Here is a 25,542-nt window from a genome sequence, read left to right as displayed (position 1 = left end):
ATGATCCTTCTGTCTGAGATCTTGTATATTTTACAAATGACTTGTGACAGACATTTTTTTTTCTTAATTTATACACTAACTTGCCAAAAGTCATAAGATATCAATATGTATAGTGTTGTGCAAGAGACAGCTTGGGAAAACCCACATATGTTGTGTGGCATTTACATCCCGCTAGGGCTGCAGTTAGCGGCTAACGCTAATGCTGCTGCACCCAGCCTTAGTGCTGGAGAAACTTCACTGAAACTCACCTTTGGACAAAATACTGGATCTAATGTTACTGTAAATAAAAGGAAGTGCTTTACTCACACTTTTTTTTTAAATTACTATTTATTTATTTTTTACATTACTGGGGGCGTTTCCCCCAGCTTCCCCATTAGAAGGAAAACATGGCAGCACCCTTGCTTACTTCGATGTATGCATCCTTACTAGTGTCACTTAATTAAGCAATAATACACAAGAGAGATTATAGCGGCCTTGTGCCTACGACTGCAGCACAGCAGTGCCAATATTGCACATTATAGCATGTATTATTGTAGTTCCATTATCACTGTTTATTGAAAGATTTTGAGTTAAAGAGGATGAGAAAATACGATCTGTTTGGTTATAAATACTCCACGAATTAAAATAGTTCCATTGCTGCTCTGTTTGTTGCTGCTCTGTTTGGCTTGTAAGCGCTGCATCGTTGCTCGGTTACCTGTATGTGGCGGATTAATACATGGTGAGCTTTAGTTACAGTGCATTACCGGCTGATAATGGTACTCATAGAATGCCTCTCAGCCAATCACATTGCAGGGTCGGAACTAACTGTGGTATAATGTGCCTTATATGGCAGTGCGCCTTATGTAGACGTTCATAGATAGAGCACGCTTTAATCCTGTACTCTTAACAGTCCGAAAAAAATGGTAGTTCCTTTCCCATGACATTACTTGTGTCAGTGTTTTAACTCCATTATTACTCAATACTTTTCAAATTAATAATCAAATGTGCAGATACATAAATAGGCTTAATGGGCTGCTCAAATAGCTTCACATGACTGTACATGTGACTCTTCAAAAACTTTTGTGAAACTAATGCAGTCACACAGTGGCTCCCTGCCTTCAGTCTGTTGGGAGCTGCTCTTGTTTCACGTCCAAGGTTACAGAGAACAAGGTGTTTAGTGCTTCTCAAAAACCTCAAAAAAGAAAAAAAAAAACATGCGTGAAACAAGTCAAGATGAGGTAAATACAAGTGACCTAGTTTCAACCCTGTGATATGCCTCGGAGGAGGAAACCGCTTCGAGATTTCTTGAGGGAAACATCTGGATATAAAGCCAAATGCCCATCAGCTTGCTGGATTCATTTGTGTAGCGTGGTGTTGATCTCTTTCTGGCACCATAGTAACTGTATTCTACCTGTCAGAAGCTGCCAAAGCTCAGGTTTTTAACAAGCTGTTGAGCAACAAACTTCATCACACCCACCCAGCTCTCCGAGCAGATAACACGTTGGAGATGTTGCTAGGCATCCGATATTTGGGGCTGAGGTTGCCATATACAGTGGTTTCTAAATCAAACGAGAGCTGTAAACATCTCAAAATCTGCCATTACAGAAATACGCAAAAGAACAAGCACAGTCTGGTGAATGTTGTTGATAAGGCATTCTCCTGGTGCAAAAAACACTTAATAAGTACGCTGCATTACAAGTGAGTACTCTTAGTGTGGACGGAGATCTGTAAATGTGAAGGATTTCTTTCAGCTACTCTTTGTTTAAGACGAGTGTTTTAAATTGTATGGCCTAGACTCAAAACAAAACATAAACCTGGAGACTGCTTCACAGCTTTTTATGCAATCAAGGAAGACAAGGAGAGAAGTTTAAACATCAGCACAGCTACAGTAAATAGAGTTAAGCAATGGATCATATATTTCTTTTTATTCAATCCATCTTTAAATGTGTTAAGAGACTTTCTAATATTAGTTTTGTGACCAGCACTGATATCTATTAAAGTGGCAGTTCATATTATTTTGTTTCTAAACTGAAATCAGATTCAATTCTGAGTGGAGAAGGGATAAAATATTGTGTTTAATGGTTCCAGTGCGCTGGAATGACCATCCCAGCTAAGCCCAATATATTCTAAAGAGTTCTTCTGGCCACGTCACGCATCTTTACGTACTTATGTCACATGTACAGCATCTGAAACGCGAGCGGCTGGTGGAGCAATGGAGACTTCAGAAGAGGAAACTCAGACCTAGCTCATTTACTCATAGTAAAAACAACAAAACGAAGGAGTGAAGTTTGTGAGTGAGCACTCTCTTTCATCCTCTCTCTCTCTGACTGAACATAACCTGGAATCGGATTCATCCGCTCTGAAAGGAGACCACATCACACCCGCCCAGTTCTAAATGATTCTTACGCATGCTTGGTGTAATTACCCAAAACTCAAGGACATCAGCTTTAATAATGAGAAGCTTTATCAAACCCGGTGACAGTGCAGAGCATCTACCACTCTGGCTTCAGGGATAGTGTGGCATTTTTAGAATTGTAATCAGTAACGATATAGCACATACATACAGTTTCTATAACAATATAGAAACTGTCTCAAAGTAAAAGTATGAAAGTACACTCAAGTATGAGTAAACTCTTTGAAAATATGTAGTGAAGTAAATGTGAAAGTAAGAGAAAAATAATACTCCAGTAGATACAGATACAGCATTTTAGTACTTAACTACAGTAGTGAAGTAAAAATAATACTCCAGTAGATACAGATACAGCATTTTAGTACTTAACTACAGTAGTGAAGTAAAAATAATACTCCAGTAGATACAGATACAGCATTTTAGTACTTAAGTACAGTAGTGAAGTAAAAATAATACTCCAGTAGATACAGATACAGCATTTTAGTACTTAACTACAGTAGTGAAGTAAAAATAATACTCCAGTAGATACAGATACAGCATTTTAGTACTTAAGTACAGTAGTGAAGTAAAAATAATACTCCAGTAGATACAGATACAGCATTTTAGTACTTAACTACAGTAGAGAAGTAAAAATAATACTCCAGTAGATAAAAATACTGTATTTTAGTACTTAAGTACAGTAGTGAAGTAAAATTAATATTTCAGTAGATACAGATACTGTATTTTAGTACTTAAGTACAGTAGTTAAGTACAAATAATACTCCAGTAGATACAGATACTGTATTTTAGTACTTAAGTACAGTAGTTAAGTACAAATAATACTCCAGTAGATACAGATACTGTATTTTAGTACTTAAGTACAGTAGTTAAGTACAAATAATACTCCAGTAGATACAGATACTGTATTTTAGTACCTAAGTACAGTAGAGAACTACAAATAATACTCCGGTAGATACAGATACAGCATTTTAGTACTTAACTACAGTAGTTAAGTAAAAATAATACTCCAGTATATATAGATACAGTATTTTAGTATTTAAGTACAGTAGTGAAGTAAAAATAATACTCCAGTAGATACAGATACAGCATTTTAGTACTTAAGTACAGTATTTAAGTAAAAGTAATTCTCCAGTAGATACAGATGCTGTATTTTAATACTTAAGTACAGTAGAGAACTACAAATAATACTCCAGTAGATACAGATACAGCATTTTAGTACTTAAGTACAGTAGTGAAGTAGTTCCACTTCATTACTCTATATCTCTGGTGTACACAGATACCTAGACAAAAGCTCCAGAGTATGTTACTGTAAATTCAGCCTGCCTGCTCTGCTTACTCTTTAACTTTTCATCCCGTCTTCTGTGTGAGTAACAGCACCCGAGGCCTGGTGTCAGGTTTACAGTGGAGGTGAAAGACAGTTAGATATGTCACTCTATAAGTTCTGTTCTTTGAACACACCCACCCCAATCTCTTTTCTAGTCTGCGGATGAGTAAGTGAGGGGGGGGGGGGGGTGCTGCACGACAGGGCTGGGGGGGGAAGAGACGGAGGGCCGGCATTTATGTTCATCGCATGACTGACACTCCTGACGCCCCCAGCGCCTTCAGGCAAAGGTAAAGTCAAGCCGCCCATGAGGAGCCTCTCCGGGGTCACAGGTACTGACACGTAGCCGCCACCCAAGGCATCCCCACTCTAATTAGTCTCTGTGGGGGTGCTGAGGGGGAGGGGGGGTACAGGCGCCAACACATCACACCCCCTGCGGGCCTGAGAGGGCAATCACAGTACACACGACAAGAAAGAAACAATGAAAAAAGAAAGGCAAACAGACCGTACACATTAGAAACTTAAAACAGGGATTGGGGGAGATGTTTACTATGCAAACGTTAAAATAATAAAAATGTAAAACAACTTGCAATATTTCTATTGGTCCATTCACCTTGAAATCTCAAAACAACGTAAAAACAACTGCCGGATTCACATTATGTCAAAAAATGAAAAGCAGCAAAAATACAAAAAAAAAAAAAAAAAACATGCTACAGCCATGCCTGAACCATTTGAGGTTAAGGGCCTCATTCAAGGGCCCAACAATAGGGCTAGGAAGACATGTGGTGAAAAACACAGTTACTGAATCACCACTGACTCAAGTTTAGAGCAAATCCAAGTTAAAACTTTATTATTTTTAAGATTTAAAATGTTCATTGATTTTTTTAATTAAATACTGCTGGAGAAATAAAATATGATCATCTAGATATAAGAAAAAAGATGAAGATCTAAGGAAAATGTGTTTCTAAAACCGGATGTTAAACAATGTGGAACAAATGTAGTATATATGAATTTGCTTAGTGTTGTGTTGATGGGTCACGAGAATGGCCACACCCACTAAAAACAAGGGTTGCATCCCAAACCGTACACTACCAAAGTGCTACACAAGCCGTGAAGCACAAGCTGGTACTTTTTGTGCAAATAGCTACATAACAGCATACGTAAGCGCTTAATGACTCCAATGTTAATTTATTTCTGTATCACTGATCATATGGAAACATTATATCACGCCATGTGCTATGTAACAATTTTTCTTCTTTGGATCAATTTTACCATTGAAAAAAATCACTAAAATTGAAGTGCAGTCAAAACACATGGTAGACACCCAAAAAAGCCCTTCATCTGATAACTCCAATATACCATCACACAGCCATCAGATAATGTCAGATAACCATAAAGTAACTATCAGCTAATTACCAGATAACCATCAAATAACTATAACTACTGTAAACAACATCTTTAAGAGTAAAGAGAAAATCATGCTCTTCTCACTTAAAATCTACAATAAACTTCTGTGAAGGTGTTCCTATTCCTTCCTTTACTAAAAAAGTCAACTTTAGATATGTTGCATAAACAGCTCTAGAAAAATAATAATAGGCCCCTTAAAAATTATGAGTTTCTTTGATTTTACCAAATTGAAAACTCTGGAATATAATCAAGAGGAAGATATAAGATCATAAGCCATCAAACCAAACTGAACTGCTTGTATTTTTGCACCAGGAGTAAAGGCATAACGTTATTCAAAAGCAGTGTGTAAGACTGGTGGAGGAAAACATGCAAAGATGCATAACAACCTGGGTTATTCCACCCAAAAAAATCTCTTAAAATTTTAAGAATATGAACTTGTTTTCTTTGCATTATTTAAGGTCTGAAAGCTCTGCATCTTTTTTTTTTTTTTTAATCCATTTCTCATTTTCTGCAAATAAATGCTCTATATGACAATATTTTTATTTGGAATTTGGGAGAAATGTTGTCCATAGTTTATACAATAAAATGACAATGTTAATTTCAATGTCAATAGCAAAATCAGAGAAACTGATTTAAAAACTGAAGTGGCTGAGCTGTAAGTCATGATCTCATTCTCGTTAAAATAAGTAATAATCTAAATTTTGTAAAATTTCTTTAAACAAGGAACTGTAAGAGAAAAATGTAATTTTTAATTCTATAATCTTGCTGGAAACTTCTAAAGAATAGACAATGAAGAGATAATTCCTCTGTAAACACCTATTAAAACACAGATGATCTAATACCTACAACAGCACTGTCAAGGCCTCATTCCCGTAACCTACAACAAACATATCAGTGGCGCTGTCAAACTCACACCTTGCATAATAATAACAACAAAAACACCCTTCAGACAGATCTGGCAGTTCACATATAATCCATCAGATCTGTCACTTCATATTTATCATACATATATTACATTTCAAAGTTACCAACGGCAACGGCAACGAGCATTTATCAATCGCATGCAAGTAACAGTGCTCTATTCCCGGCGGCAAGGCAGAAAGCCAAGGCTCTTGCCTCATCCCCTCACTCCAAGGCCATATCGTGCGTTCATAATCACTGTTTGACTGTGGTCGACTGATCACCTGTCAGAAAAGTCAACGCGAAGGCCAAGAAACCAGCATCTGAGAGGAATCACATCATAGCTGGAGCCATCACTCCCAGCAGACTACACTGCCTGTTGGGTCCTGCTCAGCTCAGCAGTCTGGCACATAAGCAAAGCTGACTACAGGTGGAGCAGTGTGCTCACAATTAGATTCAGACACATGGAGAGCAGAGTTTGTTCATGATTAAAGCTGTAGGCAGGCTCTACGGACTGATTATGATTATTAATATTAATGTAAAATGTGAGATAATAATTAAAGATGAAGAGAAAGCAAAAAGAAAAATATGTTTCTTATCATGAAAACTAGTAGGGCTGGGCAATCAATAATCAATTTCAGCATACATAGTACCTTATAATGACTGTCATAGATAGGCTTACATAATAACTTATAAGTACTTAAGGCACCATATATAGCATAATATGAAGTACTTTATAACTTTATAAAGTAATTTTATAAAGACAGGTGTCATAATGACTTTATAAAAATACAGAAATACTAATATAAGACATTTTTAAACATGACTTGTAATTTAAAATGTAATTTAAAATGTGTTTTGCATCATTATAAGTATTTATAAGTTATTATGGAAGTTCATGACCGTCATTAAAGGTATGGTGTATGCTATATAATGCATTTATATTGCATTATGAATACAGGATTCATAGAAAGTAGCATCTGTCACTGACTGGTGTTCATTACATGAATTGGCACATAGCCCCTATAAGCATTTTTGTAGCTTTCCTTTTTAATATTGATTTCAGATTTATATCACAATTTTGGAAATTAAGAAACATGTATTGTGATTTAAAGTTTTTGGTCATATCGTTGGCTTATGATTTTTTGTCATTAATGTCTTTCATTCCATAATTTTATTCTCTAACTCTCATAACTTCATTTCTAATACAATTATCGAAAAAATCCACAAACCCTAACACAGAACCATGTTGGACTCCATAAACTGTGTTCAACTAAACGGATACCAAAATAATCCACATTTTCTGCATTAGGACCAATATCTGAATAATAAACCAGTGTATTTAAGTGTTCAAATGTTTTGTTTAGTTTCACTAGAGCATGGGGTACAATCTTTTCTGCAATGGTCCGTAGTGGCCAGCCAATCATAAACAAATGTCATCCGTTGTCTGAAGACTGATCGATTAATTAAACAAGTGGAATCCTTGTTTAATTGTCCTTGTTCCATGGTCCACACTAGTGCTGGGCGGTATATCAGAGGGAAAACCGGTATGCATTTTTCACATACTGCCACACCACCAGAGGCACTGCTGAGCACTGTGTAAAACAGCACCACCAAAGAAGCTATCACTAGCCAGTTAGCAAAATAAGCTAATACTGAGGCTAATACTAAATATACTAAATACTAAATCTTGTCCCCCAGACAAGCCCAGAATCGGTCCTATAGGTACAGAATCATTCATTCAGTGATAAAACTCCTTAAAACTCTGGATACGAGGTGCAAATAAACTTCAAAAGCAGTAACTATAGCTCTTTTAGGTATATTAATACTGTAGCTTGAATGATCATTTTAATGCACACTGAACTGAATTTATTTGTTAACTAACAAATAATATTTGTAATAATGTTAATAATAACATATTGTAAATTGAAATGAAACTTGTGTCTTACTTTTGCAATACAGCTTTTGAGAAATATATTTTTGAATACTTATATTTTAAATATTGTAGGACCATTTATATTTAAAATCTTGAATTTTGAAAAGGAAGCCATGTTAAAATTGTTGGTCTAACATTTTTTCTTTTTTTTTCTTCATATATTGTGTAATTTCTGTGGGACAAAGTAAGCAAAGTAAAGTAATCAAATTCTTAATTTAAAGCCTTAATGTTTAATATTATATGTACTCCTAACATAAGAGTAAGTCACAACCCTATATTAAAGGCCAGTCACGCAAAATAAAAGAAATACAATAATAAATATACTATGATATACACTTTTTTGGTCATGCTGTCCAGCACTAGTCCACACTATATACATCCAAAAGTTGGCACTTGCTCACTTCCTCTGCTTCTTCTGAACTCTTAATAGTACTAACATGGTGTTTGGCCCCACCTTGCTGCAGTAAAAGTCTTAACTCTTCTTTGAAGGCTTTACAGTAGATGATATATGATACAACATTTAACTGCTTAGTACAGAGATATTTTCCACATAAGCTGCACTGTATCCAGTTAACCAAGACTGATTACACTCTCTGTAACTGAATTACAGGGGTTGGACAATGAAACTAAAACACCTGGTTTTCGACCACAATAATTTATTGTCCCGACGAACAGTTGAGGTGCACATTGAATTCTGCCGTGATTTGGGCAGCCGTGGTTTTATGTTTTTTTTTATACAATCTGGGTTAGCACCCAAACATCCCTTTTAGACAGCTTCCTCTTACAGCGTCCACAGTTAATCCTGTTGGATGTGGTTGGTCCTTCTTGGTGGTATGCTGACATTACCTTGGATACCGTGGCTCTTGATGCATCACAAAGACTTGCTGTTTTGGTCACAGATGCTGCAGCAAGACGTGCACCAACAATTTGTCCTCTTTTGAACTCTGGTATGTCACCCATAATGTTGTGTGCATTGCAATATTTTGAGCAAATATGTGCTCTGACCCTGCTAATTAACCTTCACACTCTGATCTTACTGGTGCAATGTGAAATTAAAAAAGATTGGCCACCAGGCTGCTCCAATTTAGCCATTAAAACCTCCCACACTAAAATGACAGGTGTTTCAGTTTCATTGTCCATCCCCTGTACTGTCTCATTGCTTACCTCTAGTTGTCAGAATACTTTCAAAGGTGATCTCAGTTATCTATACCATTAAATGTAACGAAAAAAAATGTCATTTTAAAATCAGCTAGTTTTAGTTTTTTTTTACTGCACATTATATATATGTATAGTGTTTTACAGGATTTACAAGACTATGTTCCATTGTTATAACACACAACACAAAATTTTTATTACGCATATATTACTACTGTTTTAGTGCTGTCCTTCAAATCATTCTATTCAAATATTATTATCTGTATTGTTACGTGGTCAGCACATATTGCACTGTGAAACTAGAGAGCATGTTCTACAGTGTAAGGTCAGTACAGTTGCACTTAAATAAACTGAATTGAACTGAACTGCACCACACAAACCAAGTGTGGCAATTTCCGCTTCCACTAAATATCGATCCTTTCTGGTAAGACAAGCGTAGCAAAAACACGCCTTATCAATAGCAGCCGGGGCACATAGCCATTGAATTTCTGTTCTAATACATTTTTAGGATTCCCAGTTGGGAAATGACGTACCATTTAGTGAATATAGTGTCACATGGTGGGTAAAAGCTTTTGACTGGCAAGATATGATAGGTGCACACACGTTTGTTTCTAGTAGAAGTAGTTGCTTCTAAATCAATTTGATCACATTGTTCTATTAAACCAAAACTCTAATATAGTTGATTAACCAAGGAATATCTTGTGTAACGTGGCTTATTTGGGGAACATGGCATTCTGTTAACTGTTAGCTACATTAGCCACATTGCTCTAGTGCAATACTAAGGGAAAACACTTGAAACACCAAACAAGTATTGTCTAATGTGACAGAGATAACTGTGAACTGTAGGGATCTATTATTTTAAAGGTGCCCTACAATGGAAAACTGTATTTATCTTGACATGCCTAAATAATACCATAAAACCATGGGAGAAGAAAGCAGGACGGTGCTCCTGAAGTTCGCTGGACCAGAGAAACAGAAGAATAATCTAATAATAACCTAATAATCTACTTCATTCATGAGATATTCTGTTTACATTCACTGAAACCTAAGTAGCTACATCTTTACCATACCTTTAGTTCTCTCTGGAGTACAAAAACATGTAATGTCCATTTGGGTCACCCAGGAACGAGCCCACAGTCGCTTTTGCCCACAAAAGCACTTCCATCACGCAAAGGGCTTCTGTAGCCGTGATTTCCAGATTCTATGCTTCTCCCCCGCGATGACCTACGAACTCACGCGTGGACGCGGACGATGATTGGTCGGTGACTAACGTGTAGTGTTGCCAGTCCCCCGAGAACGACGCAAAACGAAAATAACTGCTTAATCTGACATAGTGAACATTGTGAGGGACAAAAATTTGTGTAGTCTGAGCTTGGCATAACACTGTTGTCTTATCACTGCAAAGAATTTCCACTCCCAAATGTGCATTATCCAAGTGTACTACTGATAGCCCTGCTAGCACCCGTCAAAAATGGTGATGCGATAAAACACAACAACCACTATGGATGAAATATGATGTTATTGACCATTTCATTCAGTTTACTACGATAAGCTGTACATCACCATCAGATTTAGCAAGTTATTGGGGAAAAGGGTTGCTAGAATTTCCCCTCAGGGATCAATAAAGTATCTATCTATCTATCTATCTATCTATCTATCTATCTATCTATCTATCTATCTATCTATCTATCTATCTATCTATCTATCTATCTATCTATCTATCTATCTATCTATCTATCTATCTATCTATCTATCTATCTATCTATCTATCTATCTATCTATCTATCTATCTATCTATCTATCTATCTCCTCAAACCCCCTCCATAAAGTGGGGTTTCCTTACAAAGCAAAATAACAGATCTGTAAACATGTTTGTGAAACAGTGTGTTTGGCAATTTTTACCCCAACCTTGAGTTACATACTTACTTTACTTACTTAAAAAAAAACCTTCAGAGTGAGATTTGGCAGCTTTGGCAACCTTGCAGGTATCAATTTCAATGGACCGAAGATGATAACAGGAGGTTTCAGGTCACTTAACTGTCCTTCGGCATATTTGTTTTAACTTTATCTAATCTGTAATTTACATAGCAGGCTCTGTGTTTCTGTTTGGCCTTGCTACAGCTTTTTTTACGCCTCGGCTTTTAGGCACTGTCTCTGATGGGGCCAGATTATTTACCCCCGCAGGTCTGGCAGCTCCAGTTTCTTCAGTTCTCGGGCATCCCAAAATACATTGTTTCGTGCAGACACATCGCGGCCAGGGCGTCCGGGCAGATTCACATGAGAGGCTGGACCGAGCTCAAAGTCCACTGTGCTAATCGTTGCCAAACTACATTAGCCTTTCCCCCCTTTGATTTCTTGGAAATTCAGCTGCACATTATGATAATGGCAGCCAATTTGTTTCAAAGCAAATGCCTCTGGCAAAGCTCAGTCATTGTGATTAGCAAAAAAGGAGGCTTTTCTCATTAGATCGCACATTCAGCTTGCACAGAAACGCAAGATAATGAGAGCTGGCTGCTCATTAGGCAGTGAGGACTGCTCAAAATATAGGCTAATCGCCTGCTTTTAACATTAAATCACACAAAAATAACGTATATTCTAAAATATGCCTTAAACTGGGGTTAGAGTTTACTTTTACTTTTATTTACTACACATAGTGCAATTACAGTTAATTGACTGTGACTTTAACAGGTCATAACTGTGTTATTAAGCCTACGAAGTAAAACTAAGGGTTGTGTGTAAGAGTTCGAACTGAGCTCTACAGCTGATGATCTTATTCTGCTAGCCTCTGTGTCAACTGATCAAGCGAGCCACCTTCTGGAACTCCACAGTGGCCGAATCAGGCACAGTAATATAATGTTTTAAAGATGTCCTTCAGGAAGCTTCCGACACTCTTGCCAACAGAAGCGTGCTGAATTATTAGTACAAGCAAATGACAGGACAAGCTGTCCAACATGAGCTCGGAGAAGTCTAAATATAGCTTTCAAAATCCACAGCCTTAAAGCAGCAGCACAAAGGCATTCAACTCGAAAGTTCTTCATCATCTATTATGACGAGCAAAAATCATATTCTGATTTTTTTACACAGATTTCACCACATTTCAGAGTACAACAGCCTATATTGCACTGTGTAAATACATAAAAAAAATCTAATGCACTTTCAAATTGAAGCAAACCAATTATGACACTGTTCCCATTTGGTTGAACTGTTGCACATGTATAGATGCCTGTTGCACATATACGGTTTAACTGCTTTGTAACTTTTTCTATTTTTTCTATTTTAGTGCTTATAAGAGTAATAACATTTTCTGCATCTACTAAGAAATACAATGACATGAGGTTTTATATATTTTTGTTGTATAGAAACTATGTACAACTGCACACTTACCAATATGCATATGGACATTGTTTATTCACGTGCAGACACACTATGTAAGACACAGTATGCGCTTCCATGTGATGCATGACTGTAATATCTTTGTAAACAGACAATATGCATGACTTCCCTTTCCCTTACGTACACTTTATTCATAGACACTTGCATAGATCCATGCACACTTGTAACATATGCACACTTGAAGCATGCATATGTTAACACTGTGGACATATACACATTGAGTGCAACTCCTTATTCTGTATGCATGTACAAACTATGTATAACTGCACCCTTTTAGGCATATATATATTAGGGGTGTCACGATCTCGATATTTTATCGAAATCGAATCGAAATGAGGTCATGGTCTCGAGTATCGAAGTCAAAAAGAGGATCGACGATCCCTCCCGCGCGCGCTACGCAAATAGCGCAGCGCGCTACGCAAATGGCGCGGCACCAACACAGCGCATCCTATTCATTTAAATAGAGAGCCGCTGCATGAGCGCAGCCCCGCACTCAGTTCTGCTGTGTGAGAGACAGCTGCCTTTCAACCACGGAGGAGAAACTGAAAACGGATTTATAGAAATATAGACAGGGCTCTCAAGTTTTGAGTGTCGGCGGGAGTGTGATCACTGTTTTTTATCTGTCCAACGGGGGAGGGGGGGCGGGGGATGGGCGCGCAGGTTTTGTATCTGTATCTAAGGGAGGGGTGGGTGCGCGCAGGTGAGAGCGTGTGAACTCGCTGAAATGCGTGTGTCAGTGTGACTTGAGAACACTGACTATAGATCACAGTGAGGTGGATTAAAAATCTTAAACTTATAATTGACTACACCTGTTGCTTTCCATTGAATTAAAAAAACATCTTTCTCTCAGATAAAGTAAACACAAGCGTGTTTCTGACTAAAATAAAAGCTTTTCAGGAGAGATATAAGTTATGTGTAAATATTTATAAGACAATACCCACATCACTTATCTAACCAGCCTGTACTGATTTCTGCCCCCCAATAATGCTTTCAATAACCTCTTGTAACCCCTGGGAGCCAGGGGTTACACTCTAATAGCCTTTAATAGTCTTCAGTAGCCTTTAAAAGACTTACCTGGCGGCCGTGGTGTGTCCACTAAACTCCGTAGTTATAAACATCCTGAGGTTAGCAGCGCGCTAACTGACCTGTTTATAATGTAATCCGAGCAGTGCCTCCGTGTCGGCTGTTCTAACCTGCTGCTGTTAGCTGCTTGGGCTGAAAGATGAACTGTAGTGAGCTGTATTATCCGGTTAGTGGGGTTAAAACCTTTATTTGTTTACAGAAACAGTAAAAACGGACTGGCTGAGCTCTGTAGCCCGTGGCTGGGCTGTACTGAAGTAGTGAGCTGCTGCTGCAGCCCCGACTAGTGGTTGGATGAAGAACTGCAGCTTCATGTAAGTGAGCAGTTTCACCAGCCATCCACACACAGCTCTGATAAACTGCTTGTTTTAATAGTGCACACTGTTGCTACCAAAAAAAGTCACTAGATGGCATTACCATATATATCTTAATAAATAATAATAATACTATTTATAATATTTATAATAATAATAATAATAAATATATTATTTAAATTTTATGAGGCATAAAATAACAAGAAAAAAAAACAAGAAAATCGAGAATCGAATCGAATCGTGACCCTCAAATCGAAAATGAAATCGAATCGAGGATTTAGAGAATCGTGACACCCCTAATATATATATATATATATATATATATATATATATATATATATATATATATATATATATATATATATATATACAAAAGATCTCTTATGCATATACACACACAGTATGCATAACTCCACACACTACACTCATATCAACACCATCCCCAGTTTGACACTCTTTAAATCTCTTAAAGTTGTTATGCATGTGTGTAAAACTACAAACTGTATACATGCATTACCTGATGCATGATCACACAATACATATAACTACATATAATTGATGCATACTGCATACAAACTGTTTATAAATATGCAACAAGCATAGCTACAAACTTTAAACACAAATCAACTTCATATAAATAGCTCCACCTTCTTTATGCATGTTCACCCTTGCATAACTACAAAATCTTGCTCTGAAGGTACACACTTACACATTTATTCATGTACACTATGCAACTACAAACATTATACATACACTAGCTATGCATCTTTATGCATGCACACACAGTGCATAACAGCACAATCTATGCATCTGAACACACTTTGCACATAACTACAAACTGTTTATAGATATAAACACTATCCCAAATGCTATCCACACGCTTTCAGTACAAACACGCTTTTACAGACAAACCCTTTATAGAATTATGCATACTACAAACTCTTAATGCTTAGGAAGACATATTTTATCTATGTATGGCTCCACCCTTTTTATGCATGTGTACCCTATGCATAACTACAAACTTCATACCTACACTAACTTTACATCATTGTGCATGCTCACGTTATGCAGTGCATTTTGTGCATAACAGCACAAACTTGCAACTTTATGCACTTTGAACACAACTCCTCACACTTCGTGCATAACTCCTTACTGTGCCTAACTCTTTATGCATGTGTACACTATGCACACCTACACACTTTTGATGCATAGGTCGTTTTTCACACTCACACTTATGCACGTGCACACAAACGCACAGCATTTTGTGAATAACAACAGCATATTTTATGTACTTTGTACATCACTACCCACACTTCGTGCATAAACACACTATGTTTGTGATTGTGCACACTATGCACATTTTAAACGTTTTGCATCTTTATACACTTTACACATCACTACACACACACTTAATGCACAGCTGCACGCGCACACGTGATGCTCGTGATCTCCCTGTGCTGAATGAACACAATCGCTCCTAAAGTCTACCTAGAGTTCATGCAGGAGTCCCTCCATCACTGGGAGAAGAGCTCACGTTCCCTGTCACTCACCGTCATCCGTGTCCATGTCCGGTAGCTCGTGGCTGACCGTGGGCTCCACTCTCCTCTCGCAGCGCCCGTATCCCCGGATGAGCTGCTCGAGCGGGTACGGCTCCCCGGGGACGGGGCTGCAGCGCAGTCCGCTCGCGCAGCGTGGCGTGTACACGCCGCACGGCTCGCCCAGCAGGCGCGCGCACACGGGGCAGCAGCCGCAGCCGGGCTCGCGCACGATCTCCACGCACGCGGCCGGCGGGCTGGGGCACGCGGCCTGGCGCTCGGCCGTGCAGCTCGGGCAGCGGAACACGAGCTCGCCGCCCGAGGCGTGCAGCAGCAGCAGCAACAGCTGCGCGAGCAGGAGCGGCGACAGCAGCAGCGAGCCCAGCGGCTGCGGCTTCCGCGTGCACGACGAGAGCGAGCGCGAGCACCACCACCACCACATCGCCGTTTGCCGTGCAGTGAGAGCCGAGAGCGAAGCGCGCGGGTGCAGGGTTCAGGGCTGGGGGTTGAGAGCGGTGTGAGGGGGAGCTGCAGCTGCAGGTAGAGCGGTGCAGACCGGCCGGCCACAGGTGAGACGAGCGCGAGGGGACGCTCTCTGCTGGGTCCTATCTGCTGCCATGTTTCTCTGACATCACCGCGCGCGCAGGCAACAACACATGTGCAGCAGCAGCAGCAGAGAGAGAGAGAGAGAGAGAGAGAGAAAGAGAGCTGCTCAAACAAGCACCATGTACTGTTAGCTTTGGACGACCCTGGGTGAACGCACGCACGCACACAAACGCACACGTGGAAAACAATGTCAATGTCAGTGAGGGGGAAAAAGTTGAAAATCAAACGTGCGCGTGCTGTACATCGTCCTTGTTTTCCTATTGTGTTTGGCAGATCTGTGTTTTCCACTGTTTGTTTTCTTTCCAGTTGTGGAGAACACAGCTGCTCTGCTCATTTCACTCTTTCCCCCTCACTGTTTTCTCCAGATCTTCTGGAGTTGAATCAGGTGTTGGGTCAAAATGTGACTCAACCAAAGTGAAAAACCGAAGAGCATGAAATAATCAACATAATCAATAAAAATATGCTATATAAAGTATAAAGTAATGCCAAACTTACACCAAATAACTTTCAAGCAATTTCATTTTTCACAGACAAAATTTTCAGTGTCGGGATAAAAGCATGAGAGTCTTGACAGAGTCGAGTTGAGGTCACATCATCCTGATCATTTAGTGTAAAGCCTGATTCATTGAACCTATCTACGCTGCAGCCTATGCTTCTCCAGCAAGAGTGCACTACGCAGTTGTGGAGGCCCAGCTGTTCTGCTCATTTCACTCTTTCCCCCTCACTGTTTTTTCTGGAGTTGAATCAGGTGTTGGGTCAAAATGTGACTCAACTGAAGTGAAGAACTAAAGAGCACGAAATAATCAATAAAAATATACTATATAAAGTATATTGAAGTAATGCCGACCTTACACCAAATGATTTTCAAGCAATTTCGTTGTGACAGACAACATTTTCAATGTCAGGATAAAAGCATGAGAGTCTTGGTAGAGTCGTGTTGCGGTCGCTTCATTTCGATGGTTCAGTGTAAGGTGGTCAAGATTAAAGGTTTTAGTCAGGCGTTTTCTTGTCCTGGCATTCAGATAAAATGCCAAAATGCTCTTTCTACAGTGTTGGTTCATACAACTTTCCCATAGGCTCCTGGCAACATATATATTTGCATATTGTGTGTGGCCTCTTCCTTACTTACCATCTTTGTGTTGTCAGTTGCTCAAAGCTACTTTATTCTAGTCATGCGTACGTGTGATATATATGTGTTGATTGCCAGACCTTTGTGTTCTAGGCTGTAAGAGGAAGGTACCTTTATTTTGTGTTCATACTTCTCATTGTATGTTGGCTTAGAGCTGCAGTATCTTTAAAAATATGCCACATATATTGATAATGAAGGGTCTAAGAGCTGAGAAAGTTTGCATCAAATAAATTCTCACTGTAAATTGAACAAAGCAACCCAATTTATACCTATTTTATAAATGTACGAGTAAATAAAATAACATTTTACGTTTTTTAGCATGTTAATCTAGCATTAAAGTTTCTCAGATGTGGTAGTTCAACTGCTGAACAGCATTATATTAAAGAGGATTGAAGGCAAAATACACACAAGACAAATAGTTTCAGATATAGAGCTTTTGTGTACTGTTTTTGAAAACATGATTTAATTTTTTAGACCAGTCCTTAATTTTAGTCAGATTTGAATAAATTGTCTTCCAAAAGAGCTTAAGTAAAGCAGCATTATGCAAGCTTCGATTTGTTTTGCTTCTCTGCTCCTCTTATAGCTGTGAAATATGATTTAATTTTACTCCACTGCAGGAAAAAATACAGATCATACTTTTAGTATGTGTTTTTGTTGACAACAGCATCAGAAGTGACAAAAAGTAAGTAGATGTTCGCATTTGGCAGAATTAAACACAAATATTACTCACAGATTACACATTATTTCACAGTTCTTACAAGAGGCTTCATGCAGCTTCACCAAAGCATCACTGTGCAGTTGCAGACAGAAATACCCTTCTCTGTATCAGTCAGAGTGAAGCTGAAGTGTTTGGTTGAAGCCAAGCGTGCCAAGCGTGTTTGTTGCAAATGCAGTAAAAAAAAAAGTGCATAATGCATCACATAAACTGTGCAAGACTGGTGGTGGTAATCTGCTGTAGGCTACTTTAAAGAACTTTTTTATATAAGCGATGTGTGAGGGTGTGAAGAACCGTTTTAAAGTTCAAAGAACCTCAACATATTGTAAAGATTTTATAAGCACAATAGTTTCCTCGTATTCTTAGAGATCCCAAGCCAATTCCCACTTACGCTATACTTTATTTTCAAGAGTGTATTCTCTGTTCCAACAAATGTTTTGCAGGTTTTCGGGGACTAGATCATTCACGTTTGATGAGGAACAGCATGAACCACAAAGTGCAGTTGGGCCTCAAGGACATTTAGGAAACACTGGAGAGGACTGACCACTCTCTAAGAAGTGATTTTGTGTTTTAGTCAGGAGAACTAATATTATCAAGTTGAGTGAACTCACCAGCCAGAACAACTCAATACAATTAGTTCAGGGAACTTCAACCTGAAAACTTAAAAATATTTGTTGAGCCATAAAAAAAATGTGATTTTAACCAACTTTTAGTATATTACACGATCAATACAGCTTTCCCATAAGGCTCCTGGCAGTATATATTTGCATATAGGGTGTGGCCTTTACCGTACTTACCATCTTTGTGGGGTCCGTTGCCCAAAACTACCTTATCCTATGTATGAGTGTGATGAAAATGTTGGTTATCAGACCTTGTTGTTGTATGTTATAAGAGCAAGTTGCTTTTGTTGATTTAAAGCTGTAGTGTTCAACTTGATTTTCCCATCCGTCTGCATTCTTACATCCACTTGGACGTGTTGGATTTTACTCTGTAGAAGTAGAGAAGCTCTATCAGGCACTAGTTTCAAGTATGTGAGGGATGGGCTGTGTGACCAAAGTATTAAATAAGGTTGATCATACTGTTGAACATTGACATTGTTTGGCTTTATTAAGACAACTTCAGCAAAACTGACATTATTGGGCCAGTAGAGAAAATTGAGAAAATATACTATATAAGCAAATCAACAAGATTAATAAACACATTTTTGGTAGTAATAATAGGCTACACTAAAAACAAAACTTAAAATTCTTCTCCTTAAGGTGATTTTTTTAAGTCAGCTCAACAAGAAATATTGAATTGCAACATAAACTATAGCAAACTAATAGCCTTAACTACCATATTTAAGTTTTTTTTTGTTAAAAGTTTGTCTAAATAAATCATTGGTTTTGGCAAAATTTACAAATTGTAGTTGAACTCTAGTTGAGGCCAAGACAACTACTCTGCACTACTGCACATGCTCAGTTTTACTCTTTAGTTAAACAGGGCCCACTGAGCAATTCTGCAGGGGTTTTCACCTGATGTTGTTCATGCTATTTGCATATTAACTAATCATAAGATAAGTAAGTAATAGACATAAATTCTTAGTTGCCAGCTTACATTAACAAAAAAATGTAATGTGCTCGTTATGTGAGTTTAATTAATGTGAATATTTTTTTTGTACAGTTAATGTAAAGTTATAAGTTGATGGTTATTAAGACAGTTATTAAGTTCATGCTATTTAACAATGCTTTCTACTATCCTTGAAAAACTAAATCACCATACTTTAAATACTTTTTATATCAACATAATTCTACAAGATTTTTTTTTTGTTGTTGACCCAAGGCTTTATGTTTTAGAGTGTATGAATTTTTTTTTTTCCAGAATCTAAGAACTCCTGGATCTAAGAACCTCTGATCTACTGCATTCCCTGGATACATGGGACAGCATATGGCTGAAAATATGTGCATGTGAACCATTATTTGTGTGAGGCAGACTGTAATGTATTGGAAACTACATGAGTCTGATATGTAGGGAATGTCATATAAGTAATGTTTACTCTCCATAAAGCAGGGCAGGGGAACAGAACTTACTGTGGGAATAGAATGGGGTATGTATTTTGACAGGCCCGCCGGCCTTCCTGGCCTGTTCTCAACACTTAATTAAATCTACACTTTACATCCATGGCCTTGTTTTTTCTTGTGTGTGGCCTATTGATTAGCATGATTAGTGGTGTGCTGGTGTTGAAATATAGTGCTTGTCCTCCATTAAAATAAAAATTGTGTTATTTCAGATTTGTTTTTGAGGGGGAACAGCCATAGATGTAAGTGGATATACAGTACTGCTGAAACAGCAATGCAATATTCTCACCTATTCTGAGGTTAACAACTACACCAGGGGGGGGTAATGAACAAAATACAGAGTATATTTGCTTTCTGATTTAATACAGCTTGTTTTGAGCAGAATGATAGCTGACCTTAAAAATATTAAATTCTACCTTGTTTGGTCCAGAGCTTTTGACTTTTCAATTTGGTTCAAACCCAAATATCAAGTGTGAAAGGTGGCGTCAATCAGATTTGAGAGATAGTCTACCATCCTTTAAACCAGAGAAACTGGTAGAATCTACCATCCTTTAAACCAGAAAAAATGGTAAAATCTCTACCATCCTTTAAACAAGAAAAACTGATAGAATCTACCATCCTTTAAACCAGAAAACACTGATAGAATCTACCATCCTTTAAAACGGAAAATATGATTGAGTCTACCGTCCTTTAAACCAGAGAATCTGGTAGAATCTACCATCCTTTAAACCAGAAACAATGGTAAAATCTCTACCATCCTTTTAACCAGAAAAACTGATACAGTCTACCATCTTATAAACTGGAAAAAAGATAGTTTCTACCATCATTTAAAGCAGAAAAAGCTGATGGAGTCTAACATCCTTTAAAACAGACAAACTGATACAGTCCCATCCTTTAAACTGGAAAAAAGATAGAGTATACCATCCTTTAAAATAGAAAAACTGATGGAGTCTACCATCCTTTAAACCAGAGAATCTGGTAGAATATACCATCCTTTAAACCAGAAAAAAGGGAAAATCTCTACCATCCTTTAAATATGAAAAGCTGATGCAGTCTACCATCCTTTAAACCAGAAAAAACTGATAGAGTCTACCATCCTTCAAACTGGAAAAACTGATGTCTTAGTCTACCATACTTTAAATGAGAGAATCTGGTAGAATCTACCATCCTTTTAACCAGAAAAACGGATACAGTCTACCATCCTTTAAAACAGAAAATATGGCGGAGTCTACCATCCTTTAAACCGGAAAAAATACTGATGGAGTCTACCATCCTTTAAAACGGAAAAGCTAATGGAGTCTACCATCCTTTAAACCAGAAAAACTGATACAGTCTACCATCCTATAAACTGCAAAAAAGATAGATTCTACCATCATTTAAAGCAGAAAAAGCTGATGGAGTCTACCATCCTTTAAAACAGACAAACTGATGCAGTCTACCATCCTTTAAACCAGAGAATCTGGTAGAATCTACCATCCTTTAAACCAGAATAAAACTAATGGGAGTCTACCATCCTTTAAACCAGTGAATCTGCTAGAATCTACCATCCTTTAAACCAGAGAACCTGGTTGAATCTACCATCCTTTAAAACCAGAAAAAATAATGAAGTCTACCATCCTGTAAACCAGAGAATCTGGTAGAATATACCATCCTTTAAACCAGAAAAGCTGATGTAGTCTACCATCCTTTTAAACTAAAAAAACTAATGGAGTCTACCATCCTTTAAACCAGAGAATCTGGTAGAATCTACCATTCTTTAAACCAGAAAAAAATGATGGGAGTCTACCATCCTTTAAACCAGAAAAAAAACTGATGGAGTCTACCATCCTTTAAACCAGAGAATCTGGTAGAATCTACCATCCTTTAAACCAGAGAACCTGGTAGAATCTACCATCCTTTAAACCAGAAAAAATAATGGAGTCTACCGTCCTGTAAACCAGAGAATCTGGTAGAATCTACTATCCTTTAAACCAGAAAAGCTGATGGAATCTACCATCCTTTAAACCAGAAAAAAACTGATGGGAGTCTACCATCCTTTAAACCAGAGAATCTGGTAGAATCTACCATCCTTTAAACCAGAAAAGCTGATGTAGTCTACCATCCTTTAAAACAAAAAAACTAATGGAGTCTACCATCCTTTAAACAAGAGAATATGGTAGAATCTACCATCCTTTAAAACAAAAAAACTAATGGAGTCTACCATCCTTTAAACAAGAGAATCTGGTAGAATCTACCGTCCTTTAAACCAGAAAAAAAGTAAAATCTCTACCGTCCTTTAAACCAGAAAAACTGATGCAGTCTACCATCCTTTAAACCAGAAAAACTGATGGAGTCTACCATCCTTTAAACCAGAAAAACTGATGGAGTCTACCATACTTTAAACTATAGAATCTAGTAGAATCTACCATCCTTTAAACCAGAAAAACTGATGGAGTCTACCATCCTTTAAACCAGAGAACCTGGTAGAGTCTACCATCCTTTAAACCAGAGAATCTTGTAGATTCTACGCACGTTTAAACCAAAAATCTGATGGAGTCTACCATGCTTTACCATCCTTTTCTAGAAGTAGAGAAGATCCGCCAGGCACCAGTTTTAAGTATGTGAGGGATGAGCTGTGTGACCAAAGTATTGAATAAAGTTGATCTTACTTGACATTGTTTGATTTTATTTAGACAAAAACTTACATTATAGGGACAATAGAGAAGGTTACGAAAATGTAATATATGTTCAAATCAGTAAGGTTAATACATTAATTTTTGTAATAATAGGCTACACTAAAAACAAAATTGTTTTTAAGTCAGCTGAACAGGAAATATTGACTTGCACCATAAACTATAGCAAACTAGTTGACTCAGTTGATTAAGTTTCTTGTTAAAAGTTGGTCTAACTAAGTCATTGTTTTATTCTTTAGTTAAACGGGGTCTACTGAGCAATTCTGCAGGGGTTTTAACCTGGTGTTGTTCATGCTGTTTGCATATTGGGCATGTCCTCCAACCTCTTGCTCACCATCAGTGTGTAGTCGTTCCCCACAGACTGCTGCCTTCTCTTGGGATTGGCATATGTGTTATATAGTAACTGCCTGGTCTCAGTGTTGAAGGCTGTAAGAGGAAGTTACTGTGATTTGTGTTGCTAAATGTGTATACAATATATGCTTTCTGGATCCAGCTGGTCTTATCTAGATTACTGCAGTACTTATGTGACTGATCACAAGATAGATAAGTGACAGTCAGAATTAATTCCCAGTTGTTAAGTTACATTAACCAAAAATTAATGCATTGATGTGCTCATTATGTGAGTTTGGTTTGTGTAATTCGATTTTTTTTTTGTACTGCAAATATAAAAATGTCTGTTGATGGTGACAGTTATTAAGTTTATGCTATTTGAATATGCTTTCTAGTATAACAGAAAAACAAATTCACCATACTTAAAATACTTTTTCGATCAACGTAATTCCACAAGAAGTTGACACAACTGTTGATTTTTTTTGTTGACCCAAGACTTTATTTTTCAGAGTGTTCAGGGACTAAACAAGCTGTGTTTGTGTGCATGTGCACATCTTTGTCAAAGGGCAATGGGTGCAACTTTGCAATTTAGCTGAATGCATTCATTATAAGGGGAGTATCAACTAGATGTAGAACTGCGTGTTATTTTTTTTGCAGAAACGTACTTTCAAAAACAGCTTCAATACTGGGAAAACATGGTTCTGGAGAAAAACAGGAATTTTCCTTCAACCTGTGCACAATGCTTGTTTCTCCGAGTTGCCTTGGAGAAGTTCTGTGTTGATTTACGAGCGCTGGAATCACTGCCCACACACACAGGCACATGGAGATGAAATGATTTTGTTTGGTGGGCCGTCTCCCGTTTGATGGAAGGCTGTGCGCGACCACAGAAGCTTGTCTGACTGTTTAGAAACTGTGAACAAGAGAAGTTTGACAAGTTTATTTTCAAAGTCAGCTCTGATGAAGCTCTTTGTGAAGGTGCCAGCTCCACTGCCTCGTAGACACAGAACATGGGCAGAGGCTTTTTTTTTCCAGTTGTAGTTCAAGTTGTCAGGGTGGATTAGTGGACTAGTATGAAGTTGCTTACTTTTGTTCTGTCTCTTACATGCTGTTGTAATTGTAGATTTTGGAGTAACTATGATTTTGGACCAGCTGCAGTTCAGCCTCCACTGACTGGGAGAGAGCTTTATCTGAGGCCAATAGTCCTATTGTAAATTTGTTCTGTTTGAAGATGAATGCTGGAGGGCTGCCTCCAGAAAGTCAACGAGTTGAATCATCAGTTGGAGATCAGTTTGTCAATTAAGGCTTTTTGGACTCTTTTTAGATATTCTTTTTATTATTTATTATTATATTTTTCCCATTTTCTCCCAAATTTGGAAGGTCAATTACCCCACCCACTATAATAGGACTCTCTCTATCACTAGTAATGCATGCCTCCTCTGATACATAAGAAGTTACACTGCTTCACTGGGTAGCCAGTGCACTGAGAGGAAAGCGCAGTCACCCAGCTCTGATACATCAGCTAATAGACACCTGTGCTAATCAACATCACACTAGGAGTGATGAGGGGTGTGAGTACCATCTATCTACACAGCAAAAAGGCAAGTGTTAAATAAGTGTTAAATTTTAACTCTTTTTCAGGGTTTATACAGCTCCACACTCTTTGGAGTTAAATCAAAACTTTCGAAATAGTTAAACATTTAACATCTTGCCAGAGTTCCTTTTTAACTCATATTTGTGTTTCTTTAACTTCCTAAATTGTTACACTAACACTGGGAAGAGTTTAAAAAATATATAAATAAGAAGAATAGTCAACTAACATGTTTTTTTGTTATTTAATTATTATTCAGGACAGGTCACCGTATAATTTTCCTTTGTATTTTTTAGTGCATTACCAACAATTTATCACAATTTACTGTACAAAGGATGGTAACTTGCTCTTATAGCCTACAATACACTGGCTAGAAAAAACAACCATTAAACATAATATATCATAATACCCAATGGAAGGTAGCCCTGGTGGGCAAGATTTCACACTGATGGTCAGTTAGGATCTGGGGGACACACCCATTATGCAAATAATGTGTTTAACTGGGCGGAGTTTAATTAAATCTCTGTGGAGTTGGCCAGTATTTATTATTTATTGTGTTTAGTGGGATTAACACTGAAATATTCAACTCTGTCAAATAACTCAAACACTGAACACCATCTGAAAAAGTTAAAATTACACTTTGAGAGTGAAAATCAACTCTCAGCTGTTTAACTCTGAAATTTAAACTCTCCTGTTTTTGCTGTGTACCCACCCAGAGAGAGAGCATGCTCTCTCAATTATGCTCTCTCGGACTCCGGCTGCTGATGGCAAGCTTTTCAACAATTTTAGTGTTTCAAGTAAAATCAAAATTAAAATGTAATATAACATTTGCTAACTTATTTTAAACAGATTTAGTGTAGACATGTGCTGTCTATCTCATTATTCCACAAATTATTCCACAGTATGATGGCCTGACATTACATCACTGTAATTAAATTAGTGGGTAAATATTTAATCTTTTACTGAATGCTCAGAAATATTTTTTTGCGGTGAATGCTGACTTACTTAATGTGTT

At 37.7% G+C, this 25,542-nt stretch overlaps 1 protein-coding gene across 2 annotated transcripts in view; it reads right to left on the bottom strand.

Moving 5' to 3' along the window:
* The window catches only part of igfbp2b (insulin-like growth factor binding protein 2b), a 37,728-nt gene extending 21,635 nt beyond the window's left edge, over positions 1 to 16,093 (bottom strand). The window contains exon 1 of one of the 2 annotated variants that reach the window (XM_007256369.4): positions 15,446 to 16,093. In XM_007256369.4, coding sequence (XP_007256431.3) covers positions 15,446 to 15,872 — 427 coding nt within the window. In that variant the 5' untranslated portion in view covers positions 15,873 to 16,093. The remainder of the gene's footprint in view (positions 1 to 15,445) is intronic. The other variant, XM_007256368.4, reaches the window with a different exon arrangement.
* Between the last annotated feature and the right edge of the window lie 9,449 nt (positions 16,094 to 25,542).

The sequence above is a fragment of the Astyanax mexicanus genome, chromosome 11, assembly GCF_023375975.1.
Source record: "Astyanax mexicanus isolate ESR-SI-001 chromosome 11, AstMex3_surface, whole genome shotgun sequence".
Taxonomy (NCBI): domain Eukaryota; kingdom Metazoa; phylum Chordata; class Actinopteri; order Characiformes; family Acestrorhamphidae; genus Astyanax; species Astyanax mexicanus.
Note: the sequence above shows the minus strand (reverse complement) of the source record. Positions and strands in the feature narration are given on the sequence as shown.